The sequence below is a fragment of the Lolium rigidum genome, chromosome 4, assembly GCF_022539505.1.
Source record: "Lolium rigidum isolate FL_2022 chromosome 4, APGP_CSIRO_Lrig_0.1, whole genome shotgun sequence".
In the NCBI taxonomy this organism is placed as follows: Eukaryota; Viridiplantae; Streptophyta; class Magnoliopsida; order Poales; family Poaceae; genus Lolium; species Lolium rigidum.
The window spans coordinates 73,808,064-73,822,906 of NC_061511.1; the positions used below are offsets into that span (position 1 = coordinate 73,808,064).

The 14,843-nt window shown below is 46.7% G+C and overlaps 1 protein-coding gene across 1 annotated transcript; it reads right to left on the minus strand.

The window, feature by feature from the left end:
- Window positions 1-9,333: 9,333 nt before the first annotated feature.
- On the minus strand, window positions 9,334-13,969 carry LOC124708797 (YTH domain-containing protein ECT4-like). Its single transcript, XM_047240459.1, has 7 exons — window positions 13,909-13,969; window positions 12,554-12,661; window positions 12,393-12,466; window positions 11,834-12,307; window positions 10,768-11,442; window positions 10,463-10,675; window positions 9,334-10,117 (listed from the first exon to the last, which is right to left on the minus strand). Exons 2-7 carry the CDS (start codon window positions 12,645-12,647, stop codon window positions 9,374-9,376), a joined length of 2,274 nt encoding a protein of 757 aa, XP_047096415.1. The 5' UTR covers window positions 12,648-12,661; window positions 13,909-13,969; the 3' UTR covers window positions 9,334-9,373.
- Between the last annotated feature and the right edge of the window lie 874 nt (window positions 13,970-14,843).

Here is a 14,843-nt window from a genome sequence, read left to right on the forward strand (position 1 = left end):
AAACTCATTCAGGAGTAAAACTAGACCAGCTCAGAAGGGACACGAGAATAGATACAGTATCTGAAAATAAATCAGAACTGCACTTTTGAATCCATACATATGTTCCTGCCATCTAAAAAAACAATTTAAAATATTAAAAAAATTCCACGCATGCATATTGACATTCTGTGGACACTCAAGTTTTGCTGACAATCAACTTTTTTCTATCTTGTGCAAAAAAGACAAAGAACATGTCTCATGAAGAGTATTTTTTGGGGGGCGCCGGCACTACATTCTCTATTTAGGGACGATGTTCCCACACTGGCGCCCCCAAACAGGCGGTTCCGATATATTTAGAAAATCAAATTCAAATGTTGAAAACGATATTCATACGAAGTTCGAACGAAATTTATACAAATTTAACATGAATTCAAACTAAAAAAACTAAAAAAAAAAACATCTAGCGGCGCGGGGAGTCGAAGGCGCTGAAGTCCAGGTCGTCGCCGCTGGACGACGGGAAGGACCAGCTGTCGGTGTCGTCGCCCTCCTCCTCGTCGGCCTTCTCCTCCTTTGGCGCCGGTAGCTCCGATGGTCCGGCGAGGTCGACGTAGTTGGCACCGTGGTCACTGGCGGACCACACCGCCGCCTGCCGCGGGTCGATCGCGATATGCCGGTAGTCTTCATCGACGGAGCGGCCGACAATGTACTGCAGGGCGGGGAACTCCTCCTCGTCGCCGACGCCACAGAGGGTCGCCTGCGCCTCGGCCTCCTTCTCCCACCATATCTTCTTCGCCTGCGGGAAGTAGACCGGCTCCCGTTGCCCACGGTGGCGTGGACGGTAGCCGTACTCGCGGAGCGTGGCGTCGACATCGCGGCCGTACCACCAGGCATGGCGTCCGACGTTGTTGAAGCGGCCGTCGGAGGGATTGTCCATCCGCGCGACCTCTTCGGCGCGCTCGCGGCCGAAGCGCTCTTCCCAGTCCGGGCTGCCGAGGGTATTCTCTGGGAGTCTCCTCTGCTCCGGCGTCATCGAGGCCCGCCGTTCCTTAGCGAGGGCCAGCATCTGTGGTCCTCGCGGCGGCAGCGGCGGCACGACGAAGCCGCCGTTGGAGACGTGCCAGCCGTGCGGCAACTTGAACTGCACTGGCAGGGGCATCCGGTGCCAGTACATCACGTCAGCCTCGTCGAATGGCAGTTGCGTCGAGCGTGGCATGCCGCCGCCGCTGCCGCCGGCCTAGTCATTGTGCGCCATCGCGTTCGCGCGCGGGTGGGTGGTGGTTCGGGCGGAGGTTGAGGACGGCGACGGCTAGGGATGGACGGCGGGGAAAAAGAGGAGTGCACGCCGGTGTGGTTTTAAGGAAGGCGGCAGACGCGCATTGAAGGCGCGTGGGTAAGGTAGGTGGACGCCGCGTGGATAGTCGCCGCCCTCGTCGTTTTGGTTTCCGTGCGGGAGACCATTAACACCGATGACCAATCTCCCCGCGTCGTTTCCGATGCGAACCCCCGCATCCCCTCGCTTACAAGGCGCCCCCACCCGCGAAAACCGTCGTTCCGCGAGGCGCCGGCACGCCCGATTCGCGCCCTTGGCGAAGTGGCTGGCGCGGGGTTGCTGACGATCCTATTGGGCTCCAAAATTGGCCGGCGTCGTTTGGGGCGCGCCGGTGCGAGCCCATTTTCGACCCCGGCCCTTAAATTGCTATCGAAACCGCTATCGGGAGCGCCGGTGAAGATGATCTTACAATTTAGAAGGCACGGAGTACTTGTTTGGTTGTGCCATCCAATCTTCAACACGTCAAAATTACTTGTACAAATCTAGATGAAAACAAGCAAAACGAATAAAGTCTAACTTACTTGTGTAGTGCGTCGGTGCATGATTGGCAGGATGACGTGCGTCGCTTGGCTAGTGTGTATTGAGAGAGCAGTAGAAAGCAGCAGCCACGCGATATTAAACGGACGGCATCGGGTGTGCCCAAGGCAGCCTCTGACTTGCTGGTTGCAGGTTAGAGAATCCGCGCCGGTTACAGAGTTGCTCCTGCTGCCCGCAGAACAATGCTTTCAAACCAAGAAAAAGCTCGGGGATAAAGCGGCGCGGATTCTCTACCCTGCAAGAAGCAAGGCAGAGGTATAGTACCCTGACCTGACAATCTTGATCCTTGGATCGAAAATGAAAGGCAGAGATTGAGACCAACACTGTAGCGGCAAAACACTGTAGATATGACACTGTAGCGACGACACTGTTCATTGGTCCCTGTAGCAACTCACCTGAATCGTCAGATTGGAATCCAACGGCCGAAAAATGATGGCAGGGCAGAGGTACTGTAGCTCTCTGCCCTGCAAGAAGCAAGTCAGAGAATCCGGGGCGGGGATAAAGAAACTGCTGTTGCACAAAACATGTGCAGGGGTTGGTGCGTGACCCTGTTTTTATTATTTGCGTGTGCTTTATTTTAGTACCAACTGGCCAGAGTGTCAGCTAACAGAAGTGGGTAAATTATTGTGTTTCACTGACTTGTTCATCCTAAGATCCAAACGGTTGAAAATGAAGTGGCAGCGGAAGCTTAATTTCATGGCACATGATTCGCGCATTTCTCGAGACACAGGATAATAATAATAATAATAATAATAATAATAATAATAATAATAATAATAATAATAAAAGGTTTCGTGTGTTATGTCCTGCTCAATTCTAAAGATTTGGAAAACCATAAAAACGTATCAAAGATATTTCAATAGCACACTGTAAGAGCATGTCTAACTGGCCCCGTATTTTTTCGCCCCGTAAAACCCGAGTAGAGGGCCCTGTATCTGGATTTCACCGGCCAAAAACTCGGACGAGCTAGCAGAGCCCGTATCCCCACCCCGTAAAACAGAATATTCGTTTTACGGGGTGGGATACTGGCTCTGCTAGCTCGTCCGAGTTTTTGGCCCCTCAAAACAGGGTTTTAGACACCAATTTGCACAACAATTTCACATCAAACATAGCACATCCAAAATATATGATGCATAATTCATAGTTTTAACATCACAACGCGATCATAGGCAATGTTCAAGCCACGGAAGTTCCCAAATGTGATCAACCATCAAGGGATCCATCGCCACCGGAGCCACCGCTCGCCGGAGACTCACCTTGATCACGAGCTTGACGCGCAGCCATCTTGATCAAGGGAGCGGTAGGATCTGTCCGCCATGCTCTTCGTGCGAGGCTTCAGCTGGTGGTACTGATCCTCAATGCGCTGCCAATAGCGCTTGCCGCCTTGGTCCACTCCGGTGCACGCATCCATCCCCACCTTGCTCCAAGCACGGACCAAGATGACGTCCTCGATCTCGGCTGTAGTTCGCCGTGCGTGGCTCGGCGTCGACGAAGAACCGGCGGCAGCGGATCAACCTCAACCACCTCCTCCTCGTCACCCTCATCCTCCTCCTCCTCATCAATCTCTTCAACATTGCACTCCCCATCGAATGCACCGATACCGGCGTCCAAATTCACCGCGGAATCGTTGAGCATGTCCATGTACGATGTTGTGGACTCAACATCGAACATCTTGTCTACGTCGATGGTGGTTGGCGGCGGCGCGGGCGGCGCGGGCAGCGCAACGGCCGGAACGGACGGAGGAGGGTCGTGACCTTGGAGGCCGGCGGAGGCGCAAGGCCGATGCGGCGGTGCCTTGGTCCGCACCTTGGCCGGCGCCACACCCCTCGGCCCGGCGGCCTTGGTCTTCACCCGGCCCGTCTTCTTGGCAGCCGGCGGCGCTCGCCCGGCCGAATCGGCGGCCGCCGCCGCCGCTCGAAGAATCGCCGGGATCCTCTTCCTCTTCGACGGGATGGTGGAGGCGATCATGGCCGACACGACGCCGGCGGCCGGCGGACCTCCGACGGGGACATCAACCACCGCGCCCGAAGGAGGTGTACCGCCGGCGGTAGGCGGCTCTTGCGGACGGTCCATGGCGGCCGGATCCGGCCGGGAATGGCGCGGGGGAGGAGATCGGGCGGCGGCGGCAGTTGGCTTCAGCGAAATGCTTCCCGCGCAGTGGAGTGGGCGATAGTGGTTTCGCCCACTATCCCCGCTCCCACCCCGCACAAGTAGGGGGCGAGGACCCGCCCCGTACTCGAAAACAGCAAAAACGATTCGGGGGCCGTTTTTACGGGGCGTGCTAGACGGCCGGGTAGAGCCGAAACCCTCAAACCGGCGGTTATTATACGGGTTTGCCCCTTTTACGGGGTCTGTTAGACCTGCTCTAATGAAACAGATGAAACTGTAACAGGACGTTTTTGGACTTTTTTCCTCCAAAACAGAGAGCAAAGATTCTAATAAAATGGCACGCGGAGGAAAGATTCCAAGGATTCAAAACCTCCAATATAAAATTCCTCTGAGCCAAAAAGCTCTGGTAAATCCGAGAATTTCTTTTTGGCAAGAAGAGAAAGGTTAATCTCGAATCCTCAATAGGGTTCGAAGGTAGCTTTATCAAAATTAGTGCTAGTGTATTTGAATCAATTATCTAACAACTATAGTTTTCCATGAAAAAAATTAGAACCTGGATTTATTAGGAAAAAAGGTTTTGATAAAGCTACTTGTATTGTATTTTCATTTTCTATTTTTTCCAAACAGGTCGCAAACGGCCACTTTGGGGCTAGGGTATCACAAAACCACAAGCGAAGGAAATTTTATCAGAAAACCGTAACTCTTGGGGTAAATTGTTTCAAAAAAATCCCAAATCTCAGAACTTAGTAAGGCTGACATTTTTTTCTTGATCACCCGAGTCCACAAATCAGGTGAAGTGGTTCTTCATGGTTTTATGCATACCGAATTGGGGTTGGAACATACTTGAAACAAACAAAGTGTTTTCGTATTTTTTGTAGCTTTTGACAAAAAAAAAATTGTTCACACATTCAAACATGTGGCCCAGGTAATAAAAAACATCTCCGTTGCCATTTGCCACCTACCTTGTGGGCCTAGGGTTTCAAAAACGACGGCAAACTTACAAAACCAGAATATTAGGGTTATCTGAAGCAAGTTATCCTAAAAGTTGTGGTTTTCTAATAAAATTTCTTTCGGTTCTGGTTATGTTAAACCCTTTCCATAGTAGTTTTGATTTTTTTGAAATTTGCTCCTTATATAACATGGAGATTAACGCAGAGCAAAATGGAGCTATGTTTTAGTACAACGGTTGGATGTGCATATCGGTCCGTTGAGATCTCCCACTCTCATGTAGGGCAAGGATTGACAAAATTGAAGTGGTAGTGAGATGAGGCAGAAAGTTAAATGTGCATTGTGCAAATATATGATGAGGTCTTCTAATAATGTAGATAGATCTCTTGTTGCCTCCCTTACAACACGACGTGTTATGAAGGGTTTTTTTTTTTTTACTACAGCGAGCTTACGTCAGCATGAACCTTTTATATCAACAATGTGGGATCGTTACAAGGTAGCTCGGTACAAGTACTCCCGAGTTAAAGGCCTAGATAGATTTCTTGTTGCCTCCAGGTGGAAAGCTCTTTTTACCTCGTTATGGCAAGATTGATAACACTCCTGCCGATGCTAGTACGTACTACCATTTCTGTTGAAAAAAGGTGACGGGGGGATGCTTTATTTAGGCGTTGATTAATTAGTACGAGTGCAACGCAATGACCACGACTGCACGAGTGGAGTGACACCGGTTCATTCAGCGGAAAGTAGCTAGAACGCACGCAAAGGAACTTTAGTTGTTGTTGTTGGTGTCACTTGTCATTGACGTATGAGCACAGGTAGGTGTATTGGTGAGGTAGTGGCGGTCAAGGTCGTTCGTGTTCGGTGGAATGTTGGCTTCTCATTCGGCTCCCTCTGCGAAGCCGCTTCCGCAACCCAACCGCGACGGCGCACCGGTAGGCCGGCCGGTAACGTGCAATCGCGGCAGAGCGTCCCGTACCTCCGGTGTGACCGGTGTGAATAGTCGTCAACAGCAAAAGACAAACAAAATTCTACGTTCCACAGATGTAGCTGTCGCCTGTCGGTAACTTATCGGTGGGGGCTTCATCCTATGATGATAGGAACTGGCGACTTGAAGAAGAAGAAAAAAAATCAAAGCAGATGATCGATCCAGTGCAAATAAAGAAGCACTTCCTCTGTTTTGAATTATAAGATGTTTTAGAAATTTTAACGTAGACTGTGTACAAACCGAATTGAGTAACCAGGCACATTAAAATGTTGGATTATGTGGGCTGTAGTCCAAGTAGACACCCCATTTAGCCTATAAATTTTGAAGTCTCAAGACCCATCTTTGATGGCAGCTTGAAAGGTGTGGAGACAATATTAGTCTCACATTACTAATTGAGAGAGATGTAGAGCAGCTTATAAGGGCGGTTGTTTACCTCTTCTAAGTGGTGAAAGAGAAGAGTTCACGCGCACTCTCCTCCTTGCCTCGTCGTATGCGTGTCGCATTTCGTGAATCGAGTTCGAGTTAGAGTTAAACCTATTTTGTGAATGATTAAATTTTGCTTGGTGCACCAACTGAGTTGGGTACATGTTGGCATGCGTCTGCATGTTCGACGTGTGTCCCTGTATTTCAACCCGTAGTGTTTTCAGCCCATGGCTCCCCTCCCAGGCTATACCAGGATTCCAGAGACAGAACAGATTGAGTTTTCCACTTGCTTCTCTCTCTTGCATCCAGTTCCTTTTGTTGCACCATCCTCAAGTCTTCCTCATCTTAGTGACTACATGCGCAACCATCTAGGATAGCATACCCCTAAAACCCTGTCCTTCAAGATCCTGCGCCGGGAGATGGACGATAAAGTTTGTAGGAAGCACCTTAGTGTGATGTCCGTCTGCTTTCGCATAATCTTGCTTCATTGACAGATCCGGCAACTCTGACAATTTCATGGGTGACATCAACAATGGCTATGATGATGATGCTGCTAGAGCGATCTTTTAGTCTATGGTTAAGTATGCTAATGCATCTATGATATTGCTTTTGGTAATTAAACTCACTCGCAAATCACCTAATAATCTAACATAAAATATATCTACATACATAATATTGAGAAAAATTATTCCCTAAAAATAAGTGGCTCGAGATTCACATGTATTAAACATATTTTAGTGTGCACATACGTGCAATTCTAGACAAATCTAGAACACTTAAATCCGGACGGAAGAAGTAGAACATCTTATCATTCGGAGGATGTATAGCATATGTTACAACCCTTCAAACATAAAAAAGAAAAGAAAAAATGTGTGCTCGAGTATGCAGATAAGACTCCTCCCTCGTGCGCGCGCGCAGCACGAGAGGTTTGATAAACTGAATAACCGACAGGTCCTCAACGAGGCACACATGAGATTATTTACGTCAAAAAAAGGAGGGAGACATGATGATGTTACGAGAAAGCTAGTATGAGTAATATATCACGGAATCATGGCGATGGTGGTAGCAGTTGGTGCCGACGAGCAAAAGCGGATCAGTAGGAAAAGCGTGACAGCCTTGAGCAATTGATGCTACGATGCAATACGGCTCAGTCGCTCGGATCAAGAGAAGCTGACCCAGATCATAACCTGTACAGCAACGTCGCAACTGACATGCCAAACCGTCCCAGCTGTGCTTGCCGAATCATCGATCCTTCTATCCATGCAGTGATCGATCGACGCAGTTTGTTACCACCTAACAATAGTAGTGATCCGTGTGCACAGATGGGAGCCAAGTTTCGTCAGTTAGTACTGCTACCTAAGAGTGGTTAGCGCTTACCAGCAGATGTGGATGGCTTTAAAATATGGTAGCTCAATAGTGGTCAGTAAACCCAGCTCTGTCACACATGACGAAGTCAACAGCTTATTACTACTAGTACATACCAGGAACCAGGTAGCCATTGAGCTTGACAAGGTTAAGAACAAGGCTGGATGAGTACAGAATCAAATGCAAATAGATAAGCACAACACGGCAGATATACACTAGTGTTGTTTTCTCATTCATGAACGGTGGTTGGACTAAAGATGGTGACTCCAGCGTAACAAAAGAGAATGCATGTAGAAAAATAAAGTAAACTGCCGTGGTCTCTCCTCTCAGCCGCTGCCCTAACCCTAGCCGCCTCCAGTTCATCCTCCTCCATAGATTGGTTCCCCCTCCTCCGGTCGGCTTCGCCGGCGTCAGGAGGAGTGGGGAACCCGATCTATGCGTGGAGTTTTGAATAAAAGTATTGTTTTCATTAGATTATGTTAGGATTTTGGTAGCCGCCTTCTTGTTGGTTTTCCCTCAATGGAGATGGCATCGTATGCAATAAGTGATCTTCGGCCTTTCGTTCGGCGACGAGATCTTCTTCCCGGCGTCAATGGTGGTGTTGAACAATCACAATTTTCTAGGTATGGGTCTTCGGATCTTGCTTCGCCAGATCGATTTTGGATCTTTTGTCGTTGTTGCCGCGAGGAGGATTATCCTCGCAGTTTTTATCCCGGCTGCTACGTCCTCGACAATGGTGATTCGTACTCTCGGCTCTCCATCGACGACGATAAAGCTAGTTGGTTATTATTCCCTGATATACTGGTGTTGGTACTCTTGCCGATGTTGTATGACTGCTTTAATGGTTGCGTGCGTGCACGCAGTCTTGGCATTGCGGCTCAAAAAATTATGGGAGAACTTTCGTCGGTATCTACAGGTCTATGGTTCGTTATGTATCTTTGGCTGCCTTCACAAGAGTACAAGATTGTGTTCTGGAAGAAGAAAGAAATTGAAGACCTCGAAGATTTGTTACTATCTTTTAGACTTTATTTTGTAATCTTTGGAGTCAGTTCATGTATCTCTACCATGTACTATTTATTACTATGAATATATGTGGTATTGATTGTCAAAAAAAAAGAGAATGCATGTTTATGTCAGGTGGTTGACACTATCTTACGGGAGCATGCAGACTTGGATCTTGTACAAAATGCACCACCAACCAACCTAATCCATGATCTCACCGACAGCTAGATCCATGATGATGCACACATAATCCAACAACTCAACGATCAGGATATTTAAACGCCAGATGTTGAATCAAAGGAAAAAAGATTAGATCGCAACGAAATAAATTTCATGGGGAAAAACCTCAATGAGATGGTAGCAGGCTAGCAGCATTGTGCCATTTAATAACTTAACAAAAGAGGAAGATCAAGCTCGTGTATCCAAATAATCAAGGGGTTTAACACATCACAGACAACTTGCATCTCTTTTTCAGAGAATAGCTAGATAAATAAGGAACCTGAAGAGTTTCAAACCTTCCCTTGTTGAGCCTAAAAGCCAAAGTAAATTACTCCCAGGCCGCCTATTAAGCTGAAGAACGTTTCCCCCCAAGGTTATCAAGAACCTGGCAACTCAAAAGCCAAAAGAGAACCCCATCCTACTAGCCACAAGCAAGACCTCGATTCTGGTTGGTAAGAGAAATGTTTTTGGATCTTTTAACTGGATATCTTCATCGGGACCAGCATCGAGCCAACGCGAAGAAAATCATGAATCGAGCAACCTGACCAGGCTCCACTCATCTGAGAACTGGTTGCTGGGGAACAGTGCTCCCGAATGATCTTCTTTTCTTCATAAATCGTCTCTGGAATTGCTGACGCACTGTGCACCAAGGCATTCTTGACTTCAGTTGTATACTCTTCAGGTGCCTCTGATGAGACGTTGGCAGCAGCCTCTGAGCACTCTTTTCCAACTGGGGCGACTTCAGCCTCCTGCCAGGTTAACTTTCCATCATCCAGAGCAGCCAGCATGTTTGAAGTTAGGGGCTGGTATGTTACAGCTTTGACGACATCCTCATGAGCCTGCTTTCCATGCCTGATGCGCTTTTTTCTCTGTGCATACACCTTGGCAGAATCTCTAACAGGGTTCCCAGATTCTTTCCCTGAAATCTGCTGCATATCCAAATTTACATCCTGTAGCTTGCCTGCCAGATCGTGCGTCTCCCTGATGATTCTGTCCACCAGTGCTCTGTCAGCTTTGGGCTGCCGAGGTACGTAGGCATGAGCCGCGTACAGATTAGGGACAGGTATGAAACGTGGAGCATCACCGCTAAGCTTAGATCTCGTGTAATTTCTGCCTCTTGCTTCTTCCTCCTCATACATCATGAAGTGATCAAGCAGACATTCTTTTGCTATGGTAGATTTGAAGATCTTGAGCATACAAGTTCCAGGACCATAGTGTACCTGCAAGTAAAACATAGCGGGAGATCACAGAGTGAGACCAAGGTAAATGGCATTAAAAGATATGTTGTTGTGCAAGCTGTACTACAGCAAAATGCTAACTAAATACAAGAAAAAACCCTCATTTATGATAACTGGATCCAACGAAACAAAGCTGTCCAGTAATATTGATTTAGGATGCTACTTTCATTTTCAGCTTGTTTGTGAAAGCAATTTGCAGGGTAGGTAAGGAAATCGCATGCAGACAGTTATATGTTAGAACCAAAAACATGTACAGTGAACAATAATCATGTCTCGTAACAGATGTGTTCCATGTAAGACAAACTAGCAAGGTATGAGAGAACATACCTCTTGTGTATCTCTGCTGAATATGACAGACTTGTGTTCATTGTTGTACAGCAAGATCGGCTGTAAGGTGGTGTTTCGTATATTCTTTATGATGTGCCACTTGACAGGAAAGCTTCCAGTCCACTTATCCTGGCTCCAAAAGTCCATGTTCTTTTGAAAATCCACAGGGCCAACCATCTCAGCAACACCACAGAAATGGGAACTTTGATTGACCTGTTAGACAATGATTTAGGTTCAGAAATTCAAGTTCAAGAGCGGGATATTGACTAGAACAGGCGATACACCCTAGATTAAAACAAACTCACCGAAAAGAATAGGAAAACTGGACACAAGGCAGAACTACTTGTTTCTTTTGACGAAAAGGCAGATTGCCCGTTTTTCATTGCAGAACTACTTGTAGTTATCATTTGAGCATCTTTAAATGCTCTATCCAGCTTCCGGTTTCCAAGAACAGAACTCGACCAGACACCATATTTGATGGATTTATGAACATTTGCCTCGCTATAAGACTTGATAACGAAGAATTTTGCATTGGGATACACCAGCTGGAAGTCATCTCCGTTATACTGATCAGTCCTAATGATGATTTCGCCCTGTGGATTGCCAATATGCAGCATTGATGTACAGGATTTGGCAACTATTTCTGATGGCATCGAACCTCTTGGCTTTTTTTCTTCGCCCATCTTCTGCCAATGCGGTGAACTCAACTTTCCAGTGAAACCATTTACATGGCTTCTGGGCTTCAAGCTTGGTTGGAGTTTCTCTGCTATAACCATCTTACGAATGCCTGATCCAACATTTGAAGCATTATAATTGTATGATGAATTAGTTCTGGACTTCGAGCTTGGTTGGAGTTTCTCAGCTATAACCATCTTATGAAAGTCTGGTCCAACATTTGAGGCATTATAATTGTATGATGAATTAGCCTGCTGCGACGACTTGACAGAAGGAAATCCCCCTTGTAGAGAGTGTCCTGATGCCTAATCATAACGAGATAGTCAATAACACATGGAATATAACAAGACTTTATTTTGTATAATGGCAGAAGTGTGGAAGATATGGTCGTGGAATCAGAATGTTTGACAGGGCATGAGTATGAATATATTTGTCCATTAGTACCGGTATTTCTTCTGCACATGCTGTAACAAACGTAATAATTACCAACAGTAACTTCAGTTCAGTAACACAGATATATTATATAAACTCTTTCCAAAACTTTATACTAGAAAGGGCAAAAGAAGCCCACTACCTTGTACAACAGATGGAATGACAGGCATGAGGGCATTAACAGGATCTGGCTAGCTAAGTTCAACTGTAGAATAAAATAGAAGGAAAACCCAAGAGTTATAAGTATGAGGACATATGCCATACCTGTGGAGCATGACTAAGTTTAGCAGGCATCATGTTTCTTGCTGCTAGATCTTGCTTCCATGGACCTGAACTATGCAGTTGTGCCGTTGACAGCATAGCAGGGCCTTCGATTTTTTTTGGAGCAACGCCAGCTGATTGTAGAGATGGATTCCATGTAATACCCTTTTCTGAGGCAACAGGAAAACTTGGGCCTTGTCCACTGGGAATGAATAAGCTATCAGTGTATGTGGGAGTTTTCGACAAGCTAGCTAGGCCCCAATGTGGAGCAGATGGAAGAACATCATAGCGGGGTGTAGGAACTGGTTGATGGTATGTGACGCCAGCAGTCTTAGCAAGATACTCTTGGGCTCCTCCAGCAAATCTGTGATCAGCTACGGCACAAGGTTCTGGCGGGTAAGGGGCAAGGGGAGAATGTGAAATCCCATAGTGAGGGATAACAAAATACGGGCATGATGTGCTTTCCACCTGCTGGCCCTGTAAAAGGACAAGTACCAACCTAATCAAACACATCGGCAAACAATGGTAGCAAGAATGAAACATGCATTTCTGGAGTACTAACCGAGTAATGTAGACCTTGATCTCCACATCCCCAAAGTGGCTGGTGCTCATACAAGTCGGCAGGCAGATTAATTTCTGCAATGAAGAGAGCAAAAGCCATTAAGTAACAAACTCCACTAGCAAGACATATCACATAGTCAAGAAATGATGAGGCCATGTTACCATCTGGGGCATATGGAGTTGGATAGTAAGTTGCCGTGGCAGGAAAGCAGAATTCCTCTCCAAATATGAGCTCGGGGTTTTCCTCAAAATCCATGGGATGCAGTTACTCTGAAAGAAAAACACTGATGTTCAGAAACTGAAAACATCATGTGACCAGTTTATAACCACAACTGGAAACATGACATCTGTACATACAAGACAACACATCCAAGCACGAACACCAACATTCACGGTCGCACATGTGTATTTTCAATTATTAATTGATTTCCTCATACTCCTCAAGGCTATATCTACAAAAACATGGAGCCAAGCTAACACAAGCATCGAACCACTCAACCACCTATTATTCAACCGGTCAAATATGAACTTGTTATGACAAAATTGACTGTGAAACAGCAATCCTAATACTCCATCTGTGGAAAGTAGAGCATGGAACTGTTTATTAACTCCAAAACCTGCTAATGATCCATCATTTCTGCCCAGTGGGAAACAAGCGAAGAACTCCATGTAAAACAAACCTACGGCAGAACTCAATCACCACAACCTCCAACAAGGTGATAACAGGTAGTATACTGGAAGAATCAATGCTATTTACAGCAAACCCACTTAGTCAGCCATGCAGCTACACAAGCAATTAAAACAACTGTAACCGCCAATCCGCAGCAATGCAAACAGGCATAATCACCGATCCCCGGCTAGCTGTTAACCTGAAGACACTCACACTAGCAAGATCTTGCCGCCACCACATTTCCCCTGTTCCTCGAAACCCAATGGAACGAGCACACCCAATAATCAACCAGCACAGCACACCAAATAATTCAGTTACGAATTAGTTCTGGAAAAAATCGACATCCCAAGTTGCCTGCACCTGATAACCCCAACAGAAAACGCTGCGCGAATTGCAAAAGGAGTCCCTTTATCACAAATGCACCTCCATTTCACACCCAACGGGCAAACAAAACAAACCAAATCACCCGGTGCCACCTAAGCGACGCACGAAACCCTAGGTCGTTCGACGCGACCCGCTAGGATTTCCCCAAACCCACGGCACACGATCTGGTCCGACCGCACCACCGCGAAATCGAACCCGCACTGCACCGCCGGAAGCGGGAACCCACAGCACGGCCGAAAGGGAGGGAGTAGTACGGCGTACGGACAAGCAGAGCAGAGAATGGTCTGGGTCGGGCGAGAGAGCGAGGGAGCGAGCCCGCCGGCACCGAACCCCGTCGCGCATGATCAGAGCACGCCGCGGACGAACCAAACCCTCGCTGCACCGTAACTCCTAGCGGAAACGGCGAAACGCCCAACTCAAGTAAACGAGCAGCACGCTGTACGGGTTCGCTGAGAGAGCTCACCAGCACTGAAGCGGCGTAGGATCGCTTCCCCGCGGCGGTCGTCGCCGGCGGCCGAGGCGGAAACCCTAGCGGAGAGAGGGGCGGAGGCGGCGAGGAGGAGCAAAAAGCGGGAAAATAAGCGTGGAGGAGGCCACTGCGGGGTGCGGTCGTGCGGATTGCGGTGCTGGTGTTCTGCTGCACATGTACACTGACATGTGGGGCTGGCTGGGTTTGCACAGAGAAAGAGAAGGGAACATTGATCTATCGAACCAAGTAAAATTTGACCAAAACTTTTAAAAAATCTATCAATAAATATGATATTTTGTGAAATATATTTTTATATGGTATCTATAAAATATTATATTTTTTGATGGATTTTTCTAAAATTTTGGTAAAACTTTATTTGGTTTGACTTTTCAAAAAAATATAAACCTTAAACTTGGGGATGAAGGTAGTATATACTATATCTTTTATGTAGTTAATTAGTAGGGATAGTCTAACATATTGGACTAACATCATGCATCGTCCATCAACTTTATCAAGCAAATTTAATGGCTAGGTTTTAAAATAAAAATCAAGTAGCCTCATAATCACAGTTAAAAATAATACAAGATAGCCCACATTCTTTTCTCTCAGAGGCTGATATCGGGGACCCATCGGCTTGTGACGTCCCGCAATGTTAATAAGGCGGCAGAAAACAAATCACATATAAAATAATTCAAGATAGTCATCGTTTCTTGTAGAGAGGGCCGCGGCGGTGACCTCGGGACTTATCCCTCAGTGTTTACATGGTAAAATCTGAATGTCTAGTTTGAAAATAAAAGGCAATTAGCCCGCAATCATAGGTAAAAGATAATCCAAGATAGCAAATGTTTCTTGCCTAGAGAGGCAGACCTCAGGGACCCATCAACCTGCAATATTCTTCAACCTTAACGGTAAAATCTATAGGCCTGGTT

What these genes read in the sequence shown, in the direction of transcription:
- LOC124708797 (XM_047240459.1), bottom strand. Translation starts at nt 12,647, where the DNA reads ATGGATTTTGAGGAAAACCCCGAGCTCATATTTGGAGAGGAATTCTGC. An exon ending in ATCAAGGTCTACATTACTCG is followed by an intron (nt 12,308 to 12,392) that starts GTTAGTACTCCA and finishes GTCCTTTTACAG; the next exon opens with GGCCAGCAGGTGGAAAGCAC. An exon ending in TCAGCAGAGATACACAAGAG is followed by an intron (nt 10,118 to 10,462) that starts GTATGTTCTCTC and finishes TTTTACTTGCAG; the next exon opens with GTACACTATGGTCCTGGAAC.